This window comes from Corylus avellana, chromosome ca1 (assembly GCF_901000735.1).
Source record: "Corylus avellana chromosome ca1, CavTom2PMs-1.0".
Lineage (NCBI taxonomy): Eukaryota > Viridiplantae > Streptophyta > Magnoliopsida > Fagales > Betulaceae > Corylus > Corylus avellana.
Genome location: NC_081541.1, coordinates 7,944,534 through 7,968,343, shown reverse-complemented (window position 1 = coordinate 7,968,343; position 23,810 = coordinate 7,944,534). Strand labels below are relative to the sequence as shown.

The following is a 23,810-nucleotide window of genomic DNA, read 5'->3' as shown; positions in this document are numbered from 1 at the left end:
AAAGAAGAAGCTAATTTGGCATTTTAAACCAATTTTAAGTGAAATTTAAACACATTTTTTATTTTAGAACTATAGCAAAATGCTGACGTGACACTTGTGACCATCATTAGTTGACAGAAAAAAAGAAAAGGAATTTTTGTTTCCCACGTGGCAGGGCTCCCACGACAATCAATGAGTCAAAAGCCTGAAGTGGGAGTTTTAGGCTGTAAACTCGTCTATCGCTTTTAGCACTGCAGCTGAAACTGAGACACGCACAGAGGGAAAGCATGAAGCCTGCAGCGATAGTTAGCGGGAGAGGTTGCGCGGTCGCTGGTCCCCAACACACCCCTTCCCTCAATATCCGATCACCACCACCACCTCCTGTTTCAAGTTTCACGTTTGGCTCACGCCTCCAAATCTCACTTCCACTCCTCAGCAATCCCATACAAAAGTCTCGCACGCGTTTCGCCATAGCTCGCGCAGCAGATAGAGACCATAGCTTCGCCGAGCCTCCGGCGAAGGCGCTTCGCCGTATTCTCGAATTGCCTGGTGTTCACCAGGGCCCTGCTTGTTTTGATGCTCTCAGTGCAAGGCTTGTGGAGAGGGCTGGATTTCAATACTGCTTCAGCAGTGGTATGTGCTTTTCTCTTTCTGTTAAATTACTTCCGAGAATATAGAAAACAAGGTGATATAATCTGAAGGATTTTCACATTGATACAAGCAGATATGGCAAGAGATCCTCTGGATTCTAACAACATATAGTTGGAGTTTGAGTGTTCTTTTTTTTCTTTTGCTTTGCCCTGTGGAAGATGGGTTTTCATCATAGCCTATTTGGATTGATTATGAATTTTGGTGATTGGTGCTTGTTGTGATATTGTGAGTGTTCTAGGTTACATGCCATTATAATTTGATTCATATTCTTACATTTAGGGAATCATAAAAAAAGGACGATCATCTTCTTCTTCACTGTGAGATTGCTTGTTCTTTATGTTATGCTATATTCAGTCGGTTTGGATTGTCGTGGGTCATGCCTAGCAATGTGGCGGGTTTGTTTGCTTGTTGGTGGTCGGGAGGTCATTCTCGGAGTGATGTTGTGTGAAAAATGGTTCATCTATGCCTCTTGTGGTGTTTATGGTTAGAAAGGAATGCGAGATGCTTCAAGGATTCTGAGAGATCCTTGGAGGAGCTCACGGCCTTCTTTTTTTACACACTTTTCACTTGGACAACAGCTTGGCTCACTCCTTTAGTGATTAGTTATCTTGATTTCCTTGTTCTTTTCTCTTCTTCTAGTTAGGCGGTACTCTTGTATACTCCATGTGTTCTAGGGTTGCGCCCCTCTGCACTTTTGATATATAAAAATTACTTATAAAATAAAAATAAAAATAAAAAAAGGACGATCCTTTTGCATTCAATAATATATGGATTTTGTATGTTTTATTGATGTATTTTTTGTCTATGTTTTATTCATTTCATGCGTATAATGTACAATGACAGATAGGTATTCTGTTTTGACCCAAAAGACTTGGATATTGGTTTGTGAAATATTGTTTGTCATTTTTTAACATCTGGCTTTAATGGTTATCTGAATTGTTTTATTGCTTTTGTTTTAAAAGAATGTGTGATGTTGATCAGGTACCCGTACAACTCCAAGATAATAAGTAATTTACTTCGATCAGAAGTACTGAGGTCATAGGTTGTGGTTGTGGGGGAGTGTTTCCCTCAATTCAATGTTTGGTACGATTATTAGGATCTGCTGCTAAGAATATGCCGAGAGAAATAAGTAATTGCCTTGGACCTAAAATTGTTTTATTGAATTGAATATTATTGTTTCTAATTTTTAAGCATTTTGTCCGTGGTTTCTTTTACTGAGGTTAGGGGTACCTTCGTTCTCAATCACTTTGCATAGTAGAATGAGAGGTTGTTTTTTAGATACCTTGAGTTTCAGTTTGCAAATCCTTGGTAGTTTGGATATTAAGTAAGAACTTCCAGCTGTAATTTAAATGCATCATTTCAACTGAAGTGATATCTTGTTGTTTGTTATGATTAAATCAATATCTGCATTGGTAGAATTTTTTCTGAGCAATGGATTTTGATATGTGTGTAGCAAAATCCATATCAATATTCTTTGTTATGATTAAATCAATATCTGCATTGGTAGAATTATGCCTGGGCAATGGATTTTGATCTGTGTACCAAAATCCATTTCAATATCCCTGAATCTGCCACTTCAGATACCATCCCAACATTGGGGAAGAGTGTCAATTTACAGCATTTGGATGTATCTTCTTCTATTTTCTTTCATGTTGACAATTACATAACTAATTTTTATTAAATTTCATTTTTAGTTAGGAGATTTGAGCATTCTTGATAACATTCACAAAATATATGAAGAGAAATGAGTATTCTGTGCTTCCATTAGGCTTTTCAATATCGGCTGCTAGATTGGGATTGCCAGATACGGGGTTTATATCCTATGGAGAAATGGTAGATCAAGGGCAACAAATTACCCAAGCTGTCTCGATTCCGGTCATAGGGGATGGTGATAATGGATATGGGAATGCAATGAATGTCAAGAGAACTGTTAAGGGATATATTAGAGCAGGTTTCGCTGGGATCATTCTCGAAGATCAGGTTCATATCATCATAGTATTTAACATTCATTATTTGTTGTGTTGTACTCTTTCTTCCGGTCTCTTTCTTTACATTAACTTTTATATTTAATTTCCTGATTACAATATGGATAGATCATTTGCATCTGGGAGATTAATGCAGCATTGTTATGATATTTTTCTAAACTCCTTTTGAGTGTGCCTAGTTTATTTGGGGTTCATGTGTTCGTGGAAGGTGCTGGCATGGGTTTTGAAATTGGGATTATAGAAATCAATGATCCTTCATGTCCTAGGATCTAAAATTTTGGGCTTAAAAGTGTCTGCTGCCAAGTATGGGAATGTGGACTATTTCTACTTATCAAGAAATTAAAGCAGAATTGAAGTGAACAAACTTTATTTCTGGTGCGTGTGAAAGCTCTCATCAAATGAAGTATAAAAATTTTAGCAAGGATTATTGATGTAATGAGAATAATAATTCTTTCTCCACATAGAGGAAAACAATCTTATTGTTTTTGCATGAAAACTATATCTTGTGAGTCATGGGAGTTCTTGAGGATTGTTGAGGGTCTTATACGGAACCCTTATGAGAACTGTGAAGTTTTCTTTTTGAGGCTTGGTGTGGCTGTGAATTTGAAGGTCTGAAAAACACCAATTGATGTTTATTTCTATTGTTTTCACTGTACAATATTCATATGTAAAGGTGAAATCCTTTGGGGTGTTAGTTTTGGCCCTGCCTTTTACGCTCCTGTGGTTTGGCATTGTAAATTTAGAGTCGCATCTGGGACAGTTGCTTGTTGTCCTGTATGTTATAACTTACAGCTTGATTCTTTATGTAGCATTTTCTTTAACTTGCAACTGCTGTAGTCACCGTGCAATCTGCTCTTTTACCCCTTTAAGATATTGTTGCTTATAAACTTTCATTGCAAGGTGTCTCCGAAAGCTTGTGGTCATACACAAGGGAGGAAAGTGGTGTCCAGAGAGGAGGCAGTGATGCGGATAAAGGCAGCTGTTGATGCTCGGAAGGAGAGTGGCTCTGACATTGTTATTGTAGCACGAACTGATTCTCGTCAAGCAGTATCTTTAGATGAATCACTCTGGAGGTGTAGAGCTTTTGCTGATGTTGGAGCAGATGTTCTTTTTATTGATGCGCTAGCTTCAAAAGAAGAGATGAGGGCTTTCTGTGAAATTTCTCCCCTAGTTCCAAAAATGGTACATTATGCTTTCCTTAGCATTGTACTAAGTAATGTGTATTCATTGTTTGCTGAAGGATGTGGCTTTCTCAAATTTTTTTAAGTTATTATACGGAAACATTTAGCAGTGTTGAATCAAAATATGTCTGGGGATATATCTAGCTTCTGCTTGTAGTCTAATCTGGAACAGGGCTTTTGCTCATTGTGTATATAATTATCAGAGTTGCTAGGAATTGAGTATGATAACTTAATTTGTAACTGGTTTAAGCAAAAGGAAATGCTTGTTTTCATGCTTTTTTTTTAGATAAGTAATAACCAGTCTTACTAAAAACGTAAGGCACCCACCCCGAAGTACACCGGGAGTATACAAAAGGAATCACCTAACTAGAGAGTGAAAAACAAACAAGAAAATCATCATAACTAATTGACAATGGGGACACAAACGCTACAGTCCAAAGATACAATGCATGAAAGGGAGGGGGGGGAGGGGGGGAGATTTGTAGGGACATCGTTAATTTGGAGTAGGAACCTTTTGCCTTTTGTTGCTAATGAATTAGGTTCACTTCATGGACTTATACATTATAATGACCTCAATAACCATGGTTTGGTGACAGACTTTTAATTTGGTTAGTCTTGTGGTTGAGTGGTAATGCCAGTTATAGGTATCCCATTTGGTAACTTCTAGTTTCTAAATCTTATGAAGGGGGTGGCAGATGAAAATATGACTGGAGGAGTTGTTCATAGTAACCCCCCCTCCCCTTCCCCTCCTGGTTAAATTTAAAAATTAAATGCTAAACAGAAACATTTTTGTTGAGCCACTGTAAACTTGTTATTTAAGATTTTGCCATATGCTGTGTACACACCAACAGACATTTGAAAAAAAGAAGAAGAAGAGAGTGCATATTTGTTACACCGACGTACAAAGATTATAGTATGCCTACATTATTAAGTGATGTCCTCGTGCTTCCAGTTATTATGAATGACCAAACAAAGCTTAGTCATTAACTACGACTTTGAATTTCCTAGAATTGCAAAGCTTTACATCATCTTATTAGAAAACAATTTGTAGTGACTACTAATGTTCATTGATTCTTGCTTAGGCCAATATGCTTGAAGGAGGGGGCAAAACACCGATACTTAATCCTCTTGAGCTTGAGGATCTTGGATATAAGCTTGTGGCCTATCCACTTTCCTTGATTGGGGCATCCATTCGAGCAATGCAGGTTTATCTATAACTATTTTTTTTTTCTTTTCCTGGTTAATGATCTTGGATTGCCTAAAGTCGTATCAATATGAAATGGTTAAAATTATTTGTAATTTATGTTTCTTCGTGTTTGAGCTGATATTAGACATGATAAATCATGGTTAACTGCTCAAAGGAAAGAAGGCACATTATGTGATTCTTGTGACATTAGTATATCTTTGATGATATCTATTTCACCATAAATGTTGATATTAAAATCTTATATGCTCCCCAAGATGTGTAATCCCAACAACAAATCTGGGTCTAACACACCTAGGGCCTACAAACTCTAAAAAGCCCATCCTCCAACAGAAACAACTACCAGCTCCATGTAACATAACTAAATATACAAATCGAACAGCCCAATACAAATCATTTACAGCTCATCAAAGCAAAGTTAGCTGCTAGCCATAAAACTCAACTTGAGGAGGTGCCAAGCACAAATTGTAAGTTTCATGGTAGGAATTATTTTAGAAAAAATGCTGTGAGTTGCCAAGCAGAAATGTTAAATCTCATTTTCAATGTGATAACATGACACAATGTGATAACATGACATGAGTACTCGAAATGATGCAGCACAGAACTTCTCAAAATAACATATCAGGAGCTATGTAATACACGCCATTATCTATAACAAATATCCAATCTAAATTTAAAACAAGAAATCCATTCCAAAGCCAAACGACAAGATGCCACATAGGCTAATGCACCACATAGATGCTGGCTGTAATCAACAATGTCAAACAAATGCTATCTTCACAAAAAACATATAATAACCAGTGACACATATCTATAATCATCGATCTTAGACAGTTCAGATATCATGAGCACAAGGGTAAAATCACCAAGCAGTCACAGATTTAATATAAGAAAGTTCCATAGTATATTTCTAGGTAGTTTCTTAAAACTTTCCATATCCAAATGGTACTTCCTCCCTTTATTGCAAGGTGGAGGGTAAGGTCGTGAGTTCAAGTCCCTCCGGGTGCATGTGTAATTTACCAATAAAAAAAAGAAGATATTTTGAGAGACCACAGTTACTGTTTGCACTTTCCTTGTTGCTATTGCTGCTTAAATATGGGTGGATTTTACTGGCAAATATCTTAATTCTTTATCTGCCTTTCCGCATTTGGCTGTATCAAACTTTTATGACTCAATTGCAGGATTCACTGATTGCCATTAGAGGAGGGCGTATCCCTCCTCCCGGAAGCATGCCGTCATTTGAAGAAATTAAGGAAATCTTAGGTTTCAACACTTACTATGAAGAAGAGAAGCGCTATGCTACCAGTGTCAATCAGCTGTCATCGCAGAGAGGTGAGAGAGAGATCTCTGAGCCTACTAGGGATGCAATCTAGATATTCTGATTTCACCAATCTCTGAATATAGATTATAATCCTCTAATCTTCATTGTACTATTAACTGGAAATTTGACAGCCCCCCACCCCAACTCTCAACTCTTCTCTTTTTCATATAGAGTTTATTAGTAATTTGTGAATGTGGTCGAGTTAATGCGGGATGTAGAACCAGTTTTATAAAGCCTAAGGGACTCTCCCTCCTAGGCGCTCTCTCTTTATACTTCCCGTGTATGTGGGTTGCGCCCCTCTGCGCTCTTTTTATATATCATCATTACTTATCAAAAAAAAGAGTCATAAAGCTATTTTAGAAAAAGACATGATTTCAGAACTTTAAAGATTATGCTACAACCCCCACCGCCCTGGCTAATAACTCACGCACAAATTATGCTGCGTTCTTCATTGATACCAGATCTAGTTTATAATGATATGAATAATGGTCATGGCATAGACTAGCAAATTTTGTTTTTACCAATGAGCATAAGTAGAGTTTTAACTGAAAGTGATTTAAATATAGATTGTCCATTTCCATCTTCCTAATTCTTATGACTAAAAAAGATATTTAACAGTGAGCAGTAGCAGATACTCTATAGAACAGAGGGCTCAAGATGAAACAGAGCAGAGAGGTCGACGTACTCAGGATCCCATTGTCGAAGTGATAACTCCTGATGTGTACAATAACTATGGTGCAGATAGCTCAAGGGATCCTTTTTCACAGATCTGGTCTCGGACATTGAGAATCAAAATTACTGGAAGAGATGGATTTGAGAGGCTTGATGTTAGGATCCCTGTAAGTCATTTGTCCTCTTTGGACACCGATAACATAATACTGTCTTTCTAATGTTATTTTCGATTCTCCTTCTTTCTTCTTCTTTTTTTTTTTTTTGTTTTTTTTTGTTTTTTGATAAGTATTTTAGAATCTGCCTTCATAGAGCTCTGATGGTAAAATTTCATTTCCATCCATCAGTGGATCTGATTACTTATGGTTGTATGGTGTTCTTTAAATTTGATGGTTTTGATCACTAGGTGATGCAAGGAGTGTGTAGAAAAACTTAAAAATTTGTAGAAGAAAGATAAAAGATCTTGAATCCGTTGATTTGTGCACAAATACCGGAAACACAACCATTCTTTAAACCTGTTCATTCACTCAGAATACCAAATAAAGGCATCAGCAATTAGTTGATTCAAAAGAATACCCAAAAGTTGGAAGAAGAGAAATCTCTCTCCAGAAATTTTATTCTTCAAAAATAAAGCCACAAGTTGCCTTTAGATAGGCTACAAGTCCTAATCCTATTATTACTAGAAATCCGAATGGAATTAGAAAAGGACTCCTAGTCCTTAATGGACAAGGAATCATAATTATTACAAATAAAGACTCATTCCTAATGGACAATGATTCATAAAAATAAAGACTTTAAAACTCCTAATGTAGCACCCCGGCTTTCGAAGTAAGTCGTAAGTGGATTATCTAAATTCTCACGACACTACTACATGTAAGTAGCTTTTACAATGGAATTTTTTCCTTTTTTAATATGATAGTTCAACTAAGTTAGAACTTAAATGGAACCCACTTGGAAGTACCAATTCTTTCACTTGAATTTCATTTCACTCGTAGCCTAGTTCGAACGGTCTAATTCTCAGTTCAAACTGAGAACATAAAATTAGACATCAAATATATTTGATCCAACTTAAGACCAATATTTACACCAAAGTATTCTTAGCCATCCTAAGAAATTCCCGGGGTGTTACATAAAAAGTTCTCTATGAATCTTTTTGATCTGAGCAGCCATTTGGATTGAATTTAAGGGGAGTTGACCATGTATAGCCTTGTGCCTTGTTTTTGTGAATCCAAAAATCATTGCAAACAGCAGAAAGGAGTGAGACTCATCAAGATTTATATCTGTAAATAAGTTTAAGGTTTAGAATGGTCATTATCCAAGTCGAGATGCCAAATTCTGCAAATCGAAGAGCAGCTAGCAGCCTGGGGATTCCCTCCATATAAACCTGTAGAAATGGCATATGAGGAATAGATGCTCGTGGGATTCAATATCTGCTGGAAGAGAGGGTAAGTAAGGTCCTCTTCCTGAATCTGGATATACTTTCCCAAATTTGTATTGACAACCAGAATTCTCCATGTATCCCTTCAAATGACAAGCTTTAACCTATCATGAATTTTTGCCTTCCATTGAACTTTCCAAGCTTTCAATTTGAGGGGGTCATTCTGGTTAATATATTCTGATGAATGAGATGGAGGCCAATTTGACCGAGAAGATTCCTTTTTTATCTGGAATCCACAATAGGGAATCTACTAACCCTTCTTGAGAGAGGTAAAAGAGAATAGTATCTGCAAGTTCTTGATCAAAGAGAAATCAGCTCCACGTTCTTGGTCTGTTTGGTTTGCTTCTGTGGTTGTATTAGGCTGGCACACGATAGGTGTTGAAGAAAGAGTGCCACATATAGTGGGGTGTGGGTTTGGTTATCGGTATATGAATTTATTGGATTTCTTCTCCTACATGTTTAAACTTTTGAGTTGAATTCTCTAAACAAAATTGATGGGGGTGCTGGTTAAGTATAGGGTACATTAATCTTTTGCATCACTAATGATATGCCACATCTTTCGATTTTTCTAGAATTGACACACTTTTTATGTTTCTTTGTTTCTCTCTCTCAAAATGTTACACAGGCGGGATTCTTGGATGGAATCACAAATATAGTTCCAGGTATTGTATGTGTTTTGCAAACTTGTTTTAAACGGTTGTCTGCTCAGACAAGTCCTTGAATGGATAAATGAGAAGATCTGCACATTTTTGTTTACAGCTTTGGGAGGTGTAAATATCAAAGAATTGTTGGATGATGCAGCATACGAAGTAGGAGGGAAGCTGTTATTGGATTTTAACGACACAATGGGTGACAGGATTCAAGTCTTTCTTGAGTAGCTTTTCCACTGTTCTTTCAGAGCTCCCATGGTAAAGTTTTCTTAATCATAAATAAAGCTCCTTTGCAATTCCTGAAAGAGGTTTATATAGTATATCTTGTGGATTGCTGTCTAGAGCCCAGTATCCATTCTGAAAGTTGATCTATTTTGTGTATGAGAAGGCTAGGCTTAGTGTTTAGATTGTTGATGCATGTGGAATTAGAAACATTAACAATTAGAACCAAAAGTGGGAAGACTCAAGTGTAGGGACATTCCAAGGCCACATGGAAAGTTATCCTCGCATTACTAATGTGGAGCATTAAGAGAAAAACAAATCAGCACTTTTTTGAGAATTGCGAGTCCAACATGCTAGGACTAAAATCCTCCTTTTTGATATCTTTTTTAGATGGGGTTGTAGCTTATGTTCCTAACTTTTCTTCCTCTACTCTTGTGGATCTTCTTCACTTTAAGATTTTCGACACCAATAGGGTGGTTGCTTCTCTTGTAAATTTTTAATGTACGAGGGCTTTGTCTCTTCTTCTAATAAATTATCATTCATTAAAAAAAATGTATTAACACCAAAAAAAAAAAAAAAAAAAAGGGACCATATTGTGAAAGATTGAGGTCTGCATTAAGAGAACTGTGGTTGCAATGCATCTATGATCTAATCTATTTTCACAAGAAAATTACTACCGAGTTTAATAATAATTCTTTAGCAGTGATTATAAAATAGGATGCACAGTATAATGAAAAATAACTATGTAATCCTCATTGCATATAGACGACATATCTAGAAAAAAGGGAAAAAAGAGACATGAAATAAGTAGGCAAATTAGTCAAGGTGCTCTTAATCAAGGTAATCCTACCACCTTTAGACAAGTACAATTGCTTACAACCAACCAAATGACGCTCTATCTTTTCAATAATGTTATCCCAATAGATTTGGCCTTAAAAGAAGCTCCCAGCAAATTTAGTTTTACGTGGGTGATGCCGGGTAGGATGAAGGAATGTTTGGGAAGTTGGAGAGGACAAAGGGTTAATCGTATAGTTCTGCAAATTTGGAGAATGGCTCCTTTGTGTGTAATGTGGTACTTATGGAAAGAAAGGAATGCATGGAGTTTTGAGGACCGTGAACTTGGACTCATAGAGTTGAAGAAAAGGGTGCTCCAAACACTTTTCTCTTGGAGAGTATTGTGGCATTCACCGCAAGTTTCAACGCTTACAGAATTTTTAGATTTTTGTGTTTTATTTTCAGCTTAAAAGTTTGTATATGTGGGCTCTATTGCATACTTTATGTATACATGGGTTGCGCCCCTTGCGCTTTTTATAAATTGATATTATCTATAAAAAAAAAAGAAGAAGCTCCCAGCGGTAGACCTAGTTACTTTATTGGCAAATAAGAAGCCATGTATGTAACACTCCAGCTCCACATTGGAAAGATGAATAATCCACATAGAGTGGGTAGATTATTAAGGCACTAATGGGTTGTAAGTCCCATATTGGTTCCTTATTAGGTGAGTTTGGGCTTTAGCTTGCAGTGACTATTTTTATAAACCACCCACTCAATGTGGGACTTAGAACCCATGACTATCTTTATAAATAACTCACTCTATGTGGGCTTCTTCTCATCTTCCCAATATGGGATCGGGGTGTTACAAACTCCCCTTCTTAAATTCCTAATGTCATCGTTAGGGTCACGTCATGCAGTGCTCCAGTACCACATGACCTGACGTTACTAGGTGGCTTTGATACCATTTGTAACGATTCAGGGAAAAGCGCTAGCCACATTTGCGCTATTACTTCAAAAAAATTAGTCAATTTGGAGCTTCCCTATAATTCATTATAAAGCCCAGTTTCACCTAGTAACTAGGCAATGTGAGACTTAGCACCCATGACTATCTTTATAAACCACCCATTCTATGTAGGCTTCTTCTCATCTTGCCAAACCTTCTACATTATCGACATTGCCTATTGGGACCAATTTTGATTTAGCCAAATTAATCTTCAAACTCGGGACAACTTCGAAACATAAAAACAAGCATCATAGATAACGAATCTAATCTGGGTCTGCGCCCCCGACCCCAACCCACCCTTATTCGGCTAGCAGAAAATCAAGGTTTCATAAGCAAATAGAAGATGAGAGATGTTAGATCTACCAACAATCATAGGTCCCACAAAAAAACCTAATAAAAAGACTCATTCACTGCAACAAAGATCATTTGACCTTAAGCCTCCATAACAATGACGAACAACAAAGGAGAGAAAAAGAGCGCTAGGGTTAACATAAAGGGGTGCAACCTAAGTACATTGAAAATATACAAGAGAGACACCAATCAAGAAAAATTAAATAAAAGATCAAGAAAATCATGAACACCGAAAATATAAAAACTATTATAGGCAGCCATCTAGTGGTAGCTAGGGTTTTTTGTAAAGGCTATGATATGATAAGCTGCATCATGATTTATGATGGCTATTTGGGATTTTTCCCTTTTTTTCTTTCTTTTTTTTTTCCTTTTTATGTGGCGGTGATCCTAAGCCATAATTTTTTTTTAATGTTTTCTTGTCATCCTATGGCAGAAAATTGGAGAATCATAATCAGGAGGTTTTAAGTGTAGCCTACGAGCTGTTGGATATGTAAAAGCATGGCCAAGGCCCTCTATGTTCGTTAAAGCTCAAGCCCCGTCCATGTGAATTCCTGATCTTTTGCCACATCAATCGCATTTAGCAGTCACTTGTAATCCTTTCTGGATTTTGGCTTATTTTACAGTAGTATCTGAACACTCATCTACTTACATACATCGAAAAATTAAAGAATGGGTAAGTATTTCACATTATTACATTGGTGGAACCCGTCACTTGTCCCTTTTCTTTTTTTTTTCATTCTTTTCACCTGCTATGACTCTTTTGTCTTTCTTTCCTTTGTAATTTTTGCCAAGTAATTTGAAGGAAGCTAGTAGATGTGATCCATCAAGTATAATCCCATTCTCATCTCAAAAGTAGTCTTAACTTCCAGAATAGTTCAAGTACTTTATGGACCATCATCTTTACTTTCCACGCCCCCCACGCACCATCAACTCGGTATCCCTAATAATGATGATTGTGATTCAGATAGAAGTGCCTCACTAGTTTGAAAATGCTGAAATAGTGTACTATCATGTTATGTGTGTTTTATATGTTTTGGTGACGGATAGGCTTTGTTTGTGTTTTATCAGTTGGTTTGTGTCCAAATGGCATGTAGTGAAGCTTCAAGTGGGCAAAAGGTAGAAAGCAATGGTGATAAGCTTGATGCAATAAAGGCTAAAGCATGCATGATATGCATCTCCGACAAGGTGATGGGCCTTTGGTTTGTCACTTGCACTACATTTTTCTATCTTCCAGATTGGCCTATCGAGCACACCTACCCCGCAGCCGCAGGCCCACCATTGGCTCACTTCAAGTCGACTTCCAACTTTTTGTTGTTCTTTCCTTTTTTATCTCACTTATAAATAAATAAAAGCTTGAGACTAACTTGTGCTTAGCTTAACTTGGAAATAATTTGAAGGTCCAAAGCATTGTTTAAAAAATAATAATAATTACAAAAAAAGAATGAATAACTTCTAATTTAAAAGAAAAAATAAAAAGAAAAGATGATTGATATGGAGGACGTAAGAATAATTAGAAAAAAAGAATTTGAAACTCCTTCATATCAAGGCCAACCAAGCTTCTTGGCTAGCATATTGGCAAACGAAGTTACTAAATATTTTCCCTTGGCTTATTTATTAATCAAACCAAACTAAGCTTTTGTCAAGTCCAATTTCAAGTTGTTTACAATTACTTGATTTGTTTGAAAGTTTCTTTAATTATTATTTTTATTATAAGGAAATTATGTCAGAAAATAAAGCAAACTGAAGATAATTACATCTCCTTAACAAAGACATGTGCGCACACAGATAGAATGTATAAGCCTTAATTTAAAAGTTTTCACATTGCCCTGCAGTAGAATGGATGAAGTAGGTGCAGAATTTATGCATCTACAGTCTACTACATGCAGAAGGTAATAGGCAACCATAATACGTTGATCACCCGAATTGCAAAATCAATTGATTCCAAGAAGAGTCTGAAGAATTGAATATGTAGAAAATTGAATCATTATATTTATTGTTCGGTACATAGCCAAACATGCCTGACAAATGATAATAATAATAATAAAAAAAAAAATTTTAAAAGGAAGAAAAAACAAAAGAAAATAAGAAAATCTAAGGGGCAAAAGAAAGAAAAAGAAGCTATAACCTGAGAAAGGTTATACTCGCTGGTAAAACAATATCACAACAGCTGAAGGCAGCAACCCTACACAACTCTCCTGACCCAAAAGGAATGATAGGATAAGAAAGAGAGAATGAATAAACATACATAACATTCGGCCATTTTCAGAAAATTACAACTAAAAATACAGAACTGTATACCAATATTGGACCAGAGTGCATTGCAGGAGGATTTAATAGCAACACCGGATTTGCTATGTAAATCTTTTTCACCTTATAACAAAACACGTATGAACTACTTTTCTCACTTGAAATGAGGGAGTTCGCTCAATCTCATCGGTAGCCGCCGCCATAAGGCTGCTGAGGCACATACCCACCAGTGCCCAGCATGGGGTTATAACCACCAGATATGTTCGATCCAGGAGCTAATCCAGTTGGAGATTGCATCTGGACTCCTTGCCCCATGCCCATATTCATCCCCATTCCCATACCCATGGGTTGATTCATAACTCCATAACCTGCCATTCCCATGCCTGCACCAGGCCCACCAACCATACCCATACCAGAACCCATCATAGGGTTTAGTGGAGGCCTGAGGGCGCCTGCACCAGCTCGGCCTATCCCAGAACCAGATCCCATAGCTTTACCCATGTTGACAGTAGATGTAACAGGAGTTGTGGCAGGTTTTTCCATCCTCCTTTCCTTCCGATTAATGGCATCAAAATCAATTCCAATATCCGCCAATGGATTTATTTTAGCTGAATATGAAGAAAAAAAAAATTAATGTCAAAACTCTCATATATAGTAAAAAATTCAATTATCAACTCGTAAGCAAAGCTCTATCCAATGCAATAATAATAATGATGGTATTGGTGACGGTGACGATGATAATATTAGGAGCATAAAACACTCACGTCCAGATATATTTAAATTGACTAGCCCTCGGCTTAGTGTATCAGCCCAAACAGTTGACTTGGTCTCAAACTTGTCCTTGGCTGGTTGAGGAACTATTGAAAGTGATCCTGTTGAAAATGGAAGATTTTGCTGCGAAGTCACGGGGGCATTTAATCCTGCTTGAGGAAGTAAATTACCAAGGTGATCATTGTTATGTAAAACAGCAGGTCCAGTGGGAGTTTGATGAGCAATATGTGTAGCTACTGGAGCTGCAGCACCTTGTGCTGGAAGAAAGTTCCCACTGCTAAACTGCATGGCTGGTCCAGTTGGCGCAGATCCTCCCTGTTGTGGAAAAACGTTTCCACCATTAAGCTGTGAAGTTGGTCCAGGTGGAGTGTGTGGAGTCATCTGTGAAGTGGGGAGAGACGTAAATCCTGCCTGTGGGAGTAAGCTCCCACTGTTGAGCTGAGCAGGAGCTCCAGCTTGAATCTGAGGTGCTATAGTTCCTGCCTGTGGGTGGAAAGTGCCATAAATATTAGCAGTTGGCTGTGTGGGTTGGCCAGTTGGGGCTACAAAACCTGGCTGTGATGTAAAAGCAGGTGAAGGTCCAGAAGGTGGGAGAATGTCAGCCAGAATATCAGTATTCTGCTGTGGAGTTGACAGCTCTTGAGGAAAATACTGTGAGTTTGTTGGAGGTTGAATACTGGAGACACTCGGTCCAGAGTAAGTAAGGCCAGAAAATGTGTCCCCAAAGTCGAAGTTTGAGACTGTATCAGCCTTTGGGGCACCCAGTTGGGGCAGTTCGGCAGTCTGGTTCACGTTTGGCTGGAAAGAATTTGTGGAAGCAGAATTCTGCTGTTGGGTCAGGACACTGTCAGCAGAAGGAACAGCTTTAAAAGGAGAATCACCAAATGGATCTTCAAAACCCTGCATCAAGGATAAATGCTTTCAATCCATAATTTTCACATATAACAAAAAATTTTGGAAAAGAAGAAGGGGGGAGAGGTAAACTATTCCGTTCAGAGAACCAATGGGACAACATGTAATCAGTATGCTATTACTCTTTAGTAATATACATTCCACACAATAGGTCTACCTCAGGATGCGGTCGGAATAGCTAGCAAAAGAAAATAGGGACACTTCATCTGCCACTGAAAGGGCTAAACCAGATTAGCACATCATATTTCCATAGCATCATAAATGGGACTCTTAAATACATTAAGGGTGAAGGAGAAAGGCTCCTAAACCATTTTTAACTTCAGCTTGTCAATTAATCAACAAAAAAAAAAAAAAGCATTCCATTTGTAAAATTCATCATGTAGGCTCCTAAACCATTTTTAACTTCAGATTGTCAATTAATCAACAAAAGAAAATTAGCATTCCATTTGTAAAATTCAACACATGATGCTTTTACCTGATTCACAACATTAGCTGCTGACGGTGCTGCCCCAAAAGTGGGTGCTGGAGCAGAGATTGTGTGGCCATCAGCCTCGGAGGTTGTGGTCACAGATGTAGTCGGTACGATGGCTAATGAATCTGATAGTGAACCAAGTAAATCCATCTCAGCATTGTTCGAGGTAGCTTGAGCAGCTGAAAAAAGGAACCAAGTATAATAAGTGTCCAACTATGTTGCTGGTACTGCAAAAGCCACCAAAATAAATTTATGGCTTTAGCTCCTCAGAGACGATGATTATTGAGAATTGTATCAAAATCCAAACCGCCACCTCCCACAGTACAGATCATATAGAGATATGTCATTCTTCTTTCCTTTTCCTTTTTCTTGGGGGTGGGGGGATGTTTAACCCTTTGTTTCACTTAAATGATTGCAGCGCAGACTTCACCATAAACGGTTTAGCTCTCATGAAAGTAGAGAAAGAGTTGTTCTTGGTAAAAACATTATGAATAAAAACATATGATGATTGTACGATTCAGCAAAGAGAAAAGCAACATACCATGAAATCAGTTCTATTCTCATGCATAGTCAACATAAAACAATCCCTATCCCGTCAAAAAAAGAAAACTCAGTAGATTTAAACAATGCTCAAAGCCACGTTGCAACTTGAAGAGCTAAGTTAAGATTGCACCAACTCAACCAATACAACACATGTCAAGGAGGAGCACCCCCAAGTATTTTGTCTCAAGCAATGTAGTCACCTAGCTGTGAAGCAAAAGACTCTAGTTATTGCGAAAGGAGGTGCCACTTAGCCCAAAGGCCATTGGCAATATAGCACATTCTTTTCTTTGCCATAATACTTATGGCATTCTAGCACTAACAGAGACACTGATGAAACCATGTGCATGTCAGTATTTAATTACTTTACAAACCATCACATCAACCAAAATGAATCCACATTGGAACCAAGCACCCATGTCAGCGTTGTTGCATGGCCTGCCAAAAACCACAGGCATTTATTTACCTAAACACTCAGTCCCATTGCAGCTGCAGGAATTGTTTTCCTTCTTTTTTTTTTTCTTTCTATTTTGGTCCATTGGAGAGCCGTTGGGCCTATGTCCTGCAGCAATTCTTTGCAAATTTCAAGTAAACTTCCCTAAGCCCTATGACCCAGCACTGTCAAAACCAAAAACACTCCAAATGCTAAATGTAGGAACAATTAAACTTGATTTAAAACACATGCAAAAGGAAATCATGAGGTGACATTTATAAATCCTCAACCCCAATCACAACAGTCCAACAATATAATTGGACAAATTTGAACCATAATTTAAAAAGAGTATGTGCAACGCAGATTTCAAATATATATTAACATTTCTTCAAGTCTGTCCAACACGTTAGACAAACTCTTCATAGTAACGGGTTTATGGGGTGCATTCAATAACATATCAGTGCGAGAGTACAGGGAGCTGGTTAAAATGAAAATAAAGACATTCATATGGCTCGCTGTACCTGAAAGTGGGCCACGAGGATCAAATTCATCAAAAGCCTCAACTTTCTGGTTTTGGGGAGATGCCAAAGTACCATGAGCAACGGTTGCTTGGCTTGGAATATTGCTTACAGGTGATGAATCTCTAGGAGCAGATGCTGCTGACATTTCTCCATCCCTTTCAAGAAGACATCAGAATACCTCAACTAATGAATTATAGTAAGGAAAAATAAATTGTGCACGATAATGGTGCAAAATCTATACCTTTCACTGTGAACAGGGCTTCGGGAATCACTCACAGCTTCTTCATAACTTGGAGGAGCACCAATATTCTGTTCAGAAAATTTCCGATCAAGCCGCCTGCCAAAGGGTTTTACATTTGTCATGCAATAAATTGTGCTTGGTTGGACTCTTGACAATGTTGACCTTAAAACCCACTAACACAAACAATCTGACCATGCATCCAAAAATAACTTACCTTCCCTCCAGAGACTGGTCATCAGCTTTGGCACCACTGCCTCTGTAGGGTTAAAAATGGCAAAAGTTAAGTAAATTTTTAAGGTCAAGAATCCCATGAAAGCATTATCTGCATGCTTACATTGTAAAAGGAAAACATACTCAAAAATTTGTAAGCAGGCAATGCACTAGAGTAGTTCCATCCAATACAAGCCAATAAATATACTAGATCCAGGATAGTTCCATTCAAATGCATTGAAGTGGGGAAGTTTCACATTGGCTTCATTGGATAGTCCTTTTATTCCAAGTAGGCTTTTATCAGATCACACTTAACTTCTATTGTACTTCATCTGACACAGGGAGACCCCTACTTAAAACAAAATCAAGTAGCATTTTTTTAAGCCAAAATTGCTTCTTAAATACTCAAATGAAAGCTAAACCAACCAAAGAAACAAGTAAATACTGCAAAATGAGAAGGCAACAACAAAATGGAACCATGAAAAGCAACATGGTTCTTTATTACACTAGCAACATAAATAGCCCTACCGATAGACACATACCGTGATGAATATTGACCATCATCATCAAAAGCACGGTCTCTGTCTCTATCAAAGCTCCTACTTCTTGAGCCATCCTGGAAATCATCAACGCTTCGACTTCTTCCACGGTAATCATCATCCTTATAACCATCTCTGCTATAGCGTTCTTCATAACGATCTCCATCACGACTATTTGAGTCCCCATATCTGCCATACCGGTCATCATCCCTGTAGCCTGTTTCTCTCTCTCTCCCATAACCATAACCATTCCTATCCTCATCCCTGCTTCCATAACGATCATCATCATATTTGTCACCATATGAACCAGGCTTATACATTCCACCAGTTGATGAGGCACTACGGAACCTGTTGAGCCATAATTTAACAGTTGGAGAATCATATCAATGATGATCTCCCATTAAGGAAAAAGTTCTATAACATACTGGATTATATATATGCTTTTCCACGAGCTTAAATCTAGAAAGAAAGTCAAGGTAGACTATAGGAAATAGCTATGTCCAGGAGTGGTGAGGGGGGGCGGGGGGGGACTTATGTTTATTCATGAGATGAATACATAAGAAATGTCACAAAAGTTATCACAACTTTTTGCAGTGGAACTTGAAACATAGCCAGTTAACTGTTCAAGAGAAAAATGAGAATCCACTCAAAATTCAAGTGCATAATGATAAATAAAAATAGACAGATCCTCTGATGTGTTACATGACAAAGAAACACCACATAAAATATGGACTCTTTATAAGACAAAAAAAAAAAGAAGGAAAGCTTGAAAAAAGGCACTTCATATAAAGACATTTGAGATATTTACTCGCCTGATAATGAAAAATTAAGGAACTTTACCTTTCTTTTCAGAATGGAGTAATTTCAACATAAAAATGGAAACTAAAGATGTGGGTCAAGAGTCTAAAACGGTAAGAAGTTGAAAGATAATAACAATAATACTAAAAAACATATGTAACTCCAGTCCGTGACATCATGATAGCAGGTGACTACTTTTATGAACTGACAAGGTGAACAGTAAAACAGCCAATATAAGAATAAAGTATTTTAGCCAACTCTTTTTGAGAATAGACTTACTTGTCCCTGTTAGCAGCAGCCTTCTGTCTTACTTCAATTATCCTTTCTTTATCATTCACTAGGACAACAAGACTCTGAGATTTCTTCCTGACATTGCTTCCCTGGTCCCTTCCACCGGAATCAATATATAGGAAATCGGACAATGTCTGCACCATGGGAAAGATAAACTTATCATTAACACAACAATATAGTGCTACTCATTTGAAGATGAAAAAAAAAAAGTTGACTAACAAAAAATCAAAACTATGGATCAGTCAAAAAAAACAATGGGGAGCCAGAAATTACTTGTATTTGATAAGAATGTTCCCTGATATCATCTATGACACGCTCTGACCCATGGGCTACTAGGTATTCCAGAACAGTTAAAGCCTGAAGCTCAACACAATAATCATTTCAGTTATACCATCACAACAGTGTTGAACTGAAAAACAGTAGATGCTGAACATACAGCACAATATATATATATATAAGAATCCAAGGGGCATCATGAAATTCATAAATACATGGGAAAGATATAGACAAGGGACAGTATGCCATGTAAGTTGGAAAAAACCAAATATTTAGCATCTGCAAGTTACTAAAGCAAATCCATAAAAACTGCAAACCTTATAGACGTGGCGCCAGTTCTTGCCAGTATCATTAATCCGCTTCCAAATTACTGACATGATCATCTGGTACTCATGACTGCATGGATATTAAAGCAAATTACTTCACTTTATAAGGAGGGAGAAAGAGAAAGAGAGAGAGACCTACTTTGGAACAAAATAAGCAATGTGAAGCATCCATAAAAGAATGGTTAAAGCTTACTAGTTTCTGGTTGCCTGTGCAATATCTGCAAGAAGTGATCCATGAGGACCCCAGGGCTCATTGCTAGTAGAATCAAGAACCTAAAATGCAGAACAGAAGTTTTATTTCACTGAGCTTGAACGTTAAGTAACATGGTATTGCATTTCACCGACCAGATTATGGGCATTAGCCAAGTACAAAATTATGATGATCACCAGGACAGAACTAAGAACTTTCAATAATACACAACCAACTGAATTAGGACAGAACATAGGGAATTATGGTTCTATCTCAGCACCATTGACCCTAGATGTCGATGGTGGAAGAATCAATCAATTTTTTTGAATGCTCAAATAAGCAAAATACTAATACTAATACTATTAATAATAAAGAACGAAGTATTTACCTTCTGTTCTATTCCAGGAACTTTTAGAACTTTCTTGTTCACCTCTCTCTTACTGTAAGAAAAGCAATAAAGAATAGAACCTTTAAGGAAAATGTGGTGACATAATGATAGAGAAACAATATGGTAACGCATGAATAAAAATGACAAAACTGATTCTGCAGTTCAACAGAAAGCATCTAAAGAATAATTGTTCTCACGAATGTCACCAATAGTTATCAAGAAAACAGAACACTCAAATGCAAATGAGGCTACTATAGTAAGCACCAAGACTTACATGTCCCTAACAGTTTGATCAAAGACCTTCTTCATCGTAGCTGGTGTTCAAAATAAACCGTGCTCTATGGCGGCGGCGGCGCAAGTTGCGCGGTCCACTTCAAATGAAGCCCTTGTCAAATATTCTCCAGCACTGTTTCAAGGAAAGATTAAGTGACTAAATTTGCACGACAATAAAGAGGCTCAACACTTGAAAATACAAACAAGACACTTGCGTATCTTCGAAATCTGTCTCTTCAAAGAACAAACTCACACAGCTCTAAGCAATCACAGTTACTAGCTAAACAAAAAAACAACCGGAATATCTAAGGTCTCCAAAGAAAGATGAATTTATGCAACCAAAAATAAAACAAACGTATTCAAGCCCACCCACATGAAATTGACTTGTAACTAAATATGAAACTCAGGGCAAGAATGGCCGACTTTGACTTCCAATCAAGAATCAGTAATCCAACTAACAATCCGTGGAAATTAAGCCATCATCATTGAACAGCAATAAAAACAAAAACACAAACCAAAGTAGAAATCAACAACGAAAAGACCCAATTGAAAGGTGGTTAGGATTTGAGTATCACCAAGATTTTATGATAAAACAAAGTTAAAATGAGCGTGCTTTCGTGTGCACAATGAAATAAACGCAGAATTGGTGAGTGAACAAGGATCCATCGCAAACCAGTACATGAAAATGAAGCATACGCCACCTACAAAACATCATAAAATCTCCTAGATTCTTTTACTGATCCAAAATTACAAACAAAATCAATACCCAGATTCCAAAACAATCGGTATATGTATAGAAAGAACAAGAAAGTACAGGAAGAAGGACAAGCATGAGCTGAATCCACATTGAAATTTGCATAAATGAAAAGAGAAGGAACAGATCCGAATCGCAAAAATAAAAAGAAAATAAAAGGAACCCAGATCGGAACACGGGGAGACGAGATCGAACGAACCTGATCCTCCAATGGAAGGCAATTGCGGGGCAAAGAAATGGATCTGACAGCCAGAGAGAAAGAGGAGGAGAGGAAAGGAAAGAGGAGCGGAAATTGCGATAGGCTCCTGAAATCTTTGAATTGTATTTTGGGTGTTTGTTGAAATAATAAGACCGCGTTTAGAGAGACAGAGGGGGGGTGAGGAGAAAGACAGCGCAGCTTACACGCAGAGAATTGAGGGGCTGGCTTTTTTTATTTTTTTATTTTTTTATTATTACTATTATAATCTTATTATTTTAATTAATTTAATGACTTTTTCTTTCTGTATAATGCTTTTTCTACTTGTCGGACGGTAGGGGGGGAGCTGGGAATGGTTGGATTTGGTAAAGTATCAACCCCATCACCAAAAGCTACCCACTAAAACACACCATCCTTTTTATTATTATTATTTTTGCACACACAACATTCACTGTAATTTGTAAGCTTACAAAGCATTTTGGGTACGTTTGTTAATGGTTAAAGTTAAAAAAATAATTAAAAAAATATTAAAGTGATTAAAAAAGTTTCTTGTGTTTTGAATTGTATTTTTTATTGATTTTAAGAAAATAAATATTATTTAATATATTGTTATACGACTCAGCTATTGATTTTTTTTCATAAACTTTTCTAGATTCAAATACTGATGTTCATTGCCACATCTTCTTAGTTGGGGCCGTGATTCACAGCACGCCAGGCTAATTTTTCTTTTTTCTTTTATTTTTTAATATTAAAAAAAATTGCCGGCACGTTGTGTTTAGCTTCACCCTCTTAGTTGTATGACAACGTATAGTGTTACTCTTTTTGTTTATGAAAACAGAAAAATGTTTTTTGCTGAGCTGAGAGGACAATTCATTCCTTGGCCTTGTTTCTTTTAATTTATGGGTCTTGATTTTTCATTTGCATGACTTTCTCAATTGTCTTTGGCTTTGTAAAAGGAAATTATCAAAATTTTACTTTCTCAATTGTCTTTTTAGTGGGTTTACAATTGTAAAATGCTTGATATAAATGTCGGCAATACATGAGATGTGAGTCATAAAAGAAAAGGGAGTGTATGTTTCACAAAAAAAAAAAAAAAATTGCCCAATCATAGATACTATAGCGGATTTTTAATTTTATTTTTTGGGTTTCTTCGATTTTGTGAAATATACGTGAAGATAGGGTTTGATTTGATACAATATTTGGGAAGTTTGTCCATCAATTTGTAATATGTTAACCCACGAGGATAATTAAGTTTCATTTGGATGGGAGCTTAATAAGGGTTTTTCTAAACCTTATGTTTCAAAAGTGCTTTTCATTTGTTTTAAAAAATGGCCAAGAATTACGGTAGGACAGTTTATGAATGATCTAAAAAGAGAGTAATCAACCTTAAATTGGAGGGCTTAGAAAAAAAATAAACCTTAAATTGGAGGAACCGAGTGTCAAGTAAAGCAACATATAGCTTAGAGGAAAAAATTGGGCATTTATTTTTAGAACATTTTTATATGAAGATACAAGAAGTTTTCTACAAGTGTTTTATGTTTTGTGTTTGAAGAATATTTTTGAAAATGAAAATTGAAAAGGCATCTGAAAACTATTTATTTTAAGTTTTTAAACAACAGAAAAAAAAAAAAAAAGAACAAAAAAAGAACAAAAAAAAGAAAAGCTAAATCCACTTATCTAATAAGATTGTCACAAGTTTGTGAACAACATACAAAGTCATTAGAGATTTTAAAAAATTAAAAAAAAAAAAAATTGATATTTTGTAAACTATTATACTACTGTCATACAATCAACACTTGTAAAAGATTTTTTTTTTTTAAAAGAAAAAAATATTAATTTTTACTGTCACATCATCATAATTGTATGACAGTTGTATAGTAATCTATTAAATAGTATTACTCTTTAGAAAATAGATGAGATCCACTAGATTTAGAACATAGGAATTTAAAAATGAAAAATAAATTTGGTCTCTCATTCATACCTTCAACCACTTGTGTCCCTCTC

At 36.7% G+C, this 23,810-nt stretch overlaps 2 protein-coding genes across 6 annotated transcripts; one reads left to right on the top strand and one right to left on the bottom strand.

Annotated features, from left to right (window-relative positions):
* Window positions 1-216: 216 nt before the first annotated feature.
* LOC132167525 (uncharacterized) lies at window positions 217-12,797 on the top strand. 5 transcript variants are annotated; one of them, XM_059578529.1, is made up of 10 exons: window positions 217-612; window positions 2,399-2,610; window positions 3,516-3,797; window positions 4,879-5,001; window positions 6,182-6,332; window positions 7,063-7,160; window positions 9,054-9,090; window positions 9,188-9,336; window positions 11,862-12,101; window positions 12,497-12,797. In XM_059578529.1, exons 1-8 carry the CDS (start codon window positions 267-269, stop codon window positions 9,304-9,306), a joined length of 1,368 nt encoding a protein of 455 aa, XP_059434512.1. In that variant the 5' UTR covers window positions 217-266; the 3' UTR covers window positions 9,307-9,336; window positions 11,862-12,101; window positions 12,497-12,797. The 5 variants fall into 5 exon arrangements, with proteins under 5 accessions (XP_059434512.1, XP_059434510.1, XP_059434507.1 ...); XM_059578527.1 differs by having other exon boundaries at window positions 6,940-7,160; window positions 11,862-11,971; XM_059578524.1 differs by having other exon boundaries at window positions 6,940-7,160.
* Window positions 12,798-13,377: 580 nt separating this feature from the next.
* On the bottom strand, window positions 13,378-21,995 carry LOC132177374 (clathrin interactor EPSIN 2-like). Its single transcript, XM_059589662.1, has 14 exons — window positions 21,810-21,995; window positions 20,858-20,989; window positions 20,584-20,635; window positions 20,199-20,278; window positions 19,997-20,075; window positions 19,677-19,760; window positions 19,392-19,537; window positions 18,318-18,662; window positions 17,780-17,821; window positions 17,566-17,661; window positions 17,325-17,479; window positions 15,834-16,009; window positions 14,440-15,346; window positions 13,378-14,283 (listed from the first exon to the last, which is right to left on the bottom strand). Exons 2-14 carry the CDS (start codon window positions 20,890-20,892, stop codon window positions 13,859-13,861), a joined length of 2,622 nt encoding a protein of 873 aa, XP_059445645.1. The 5' UTR covers window positions 20,893-20,989; window positions 21,810-21,995; the 3' UTR covers window positions 13,378-13,858.
* Window positions 21,996-23,810: the final 1,815 nt, after the last annotated feature.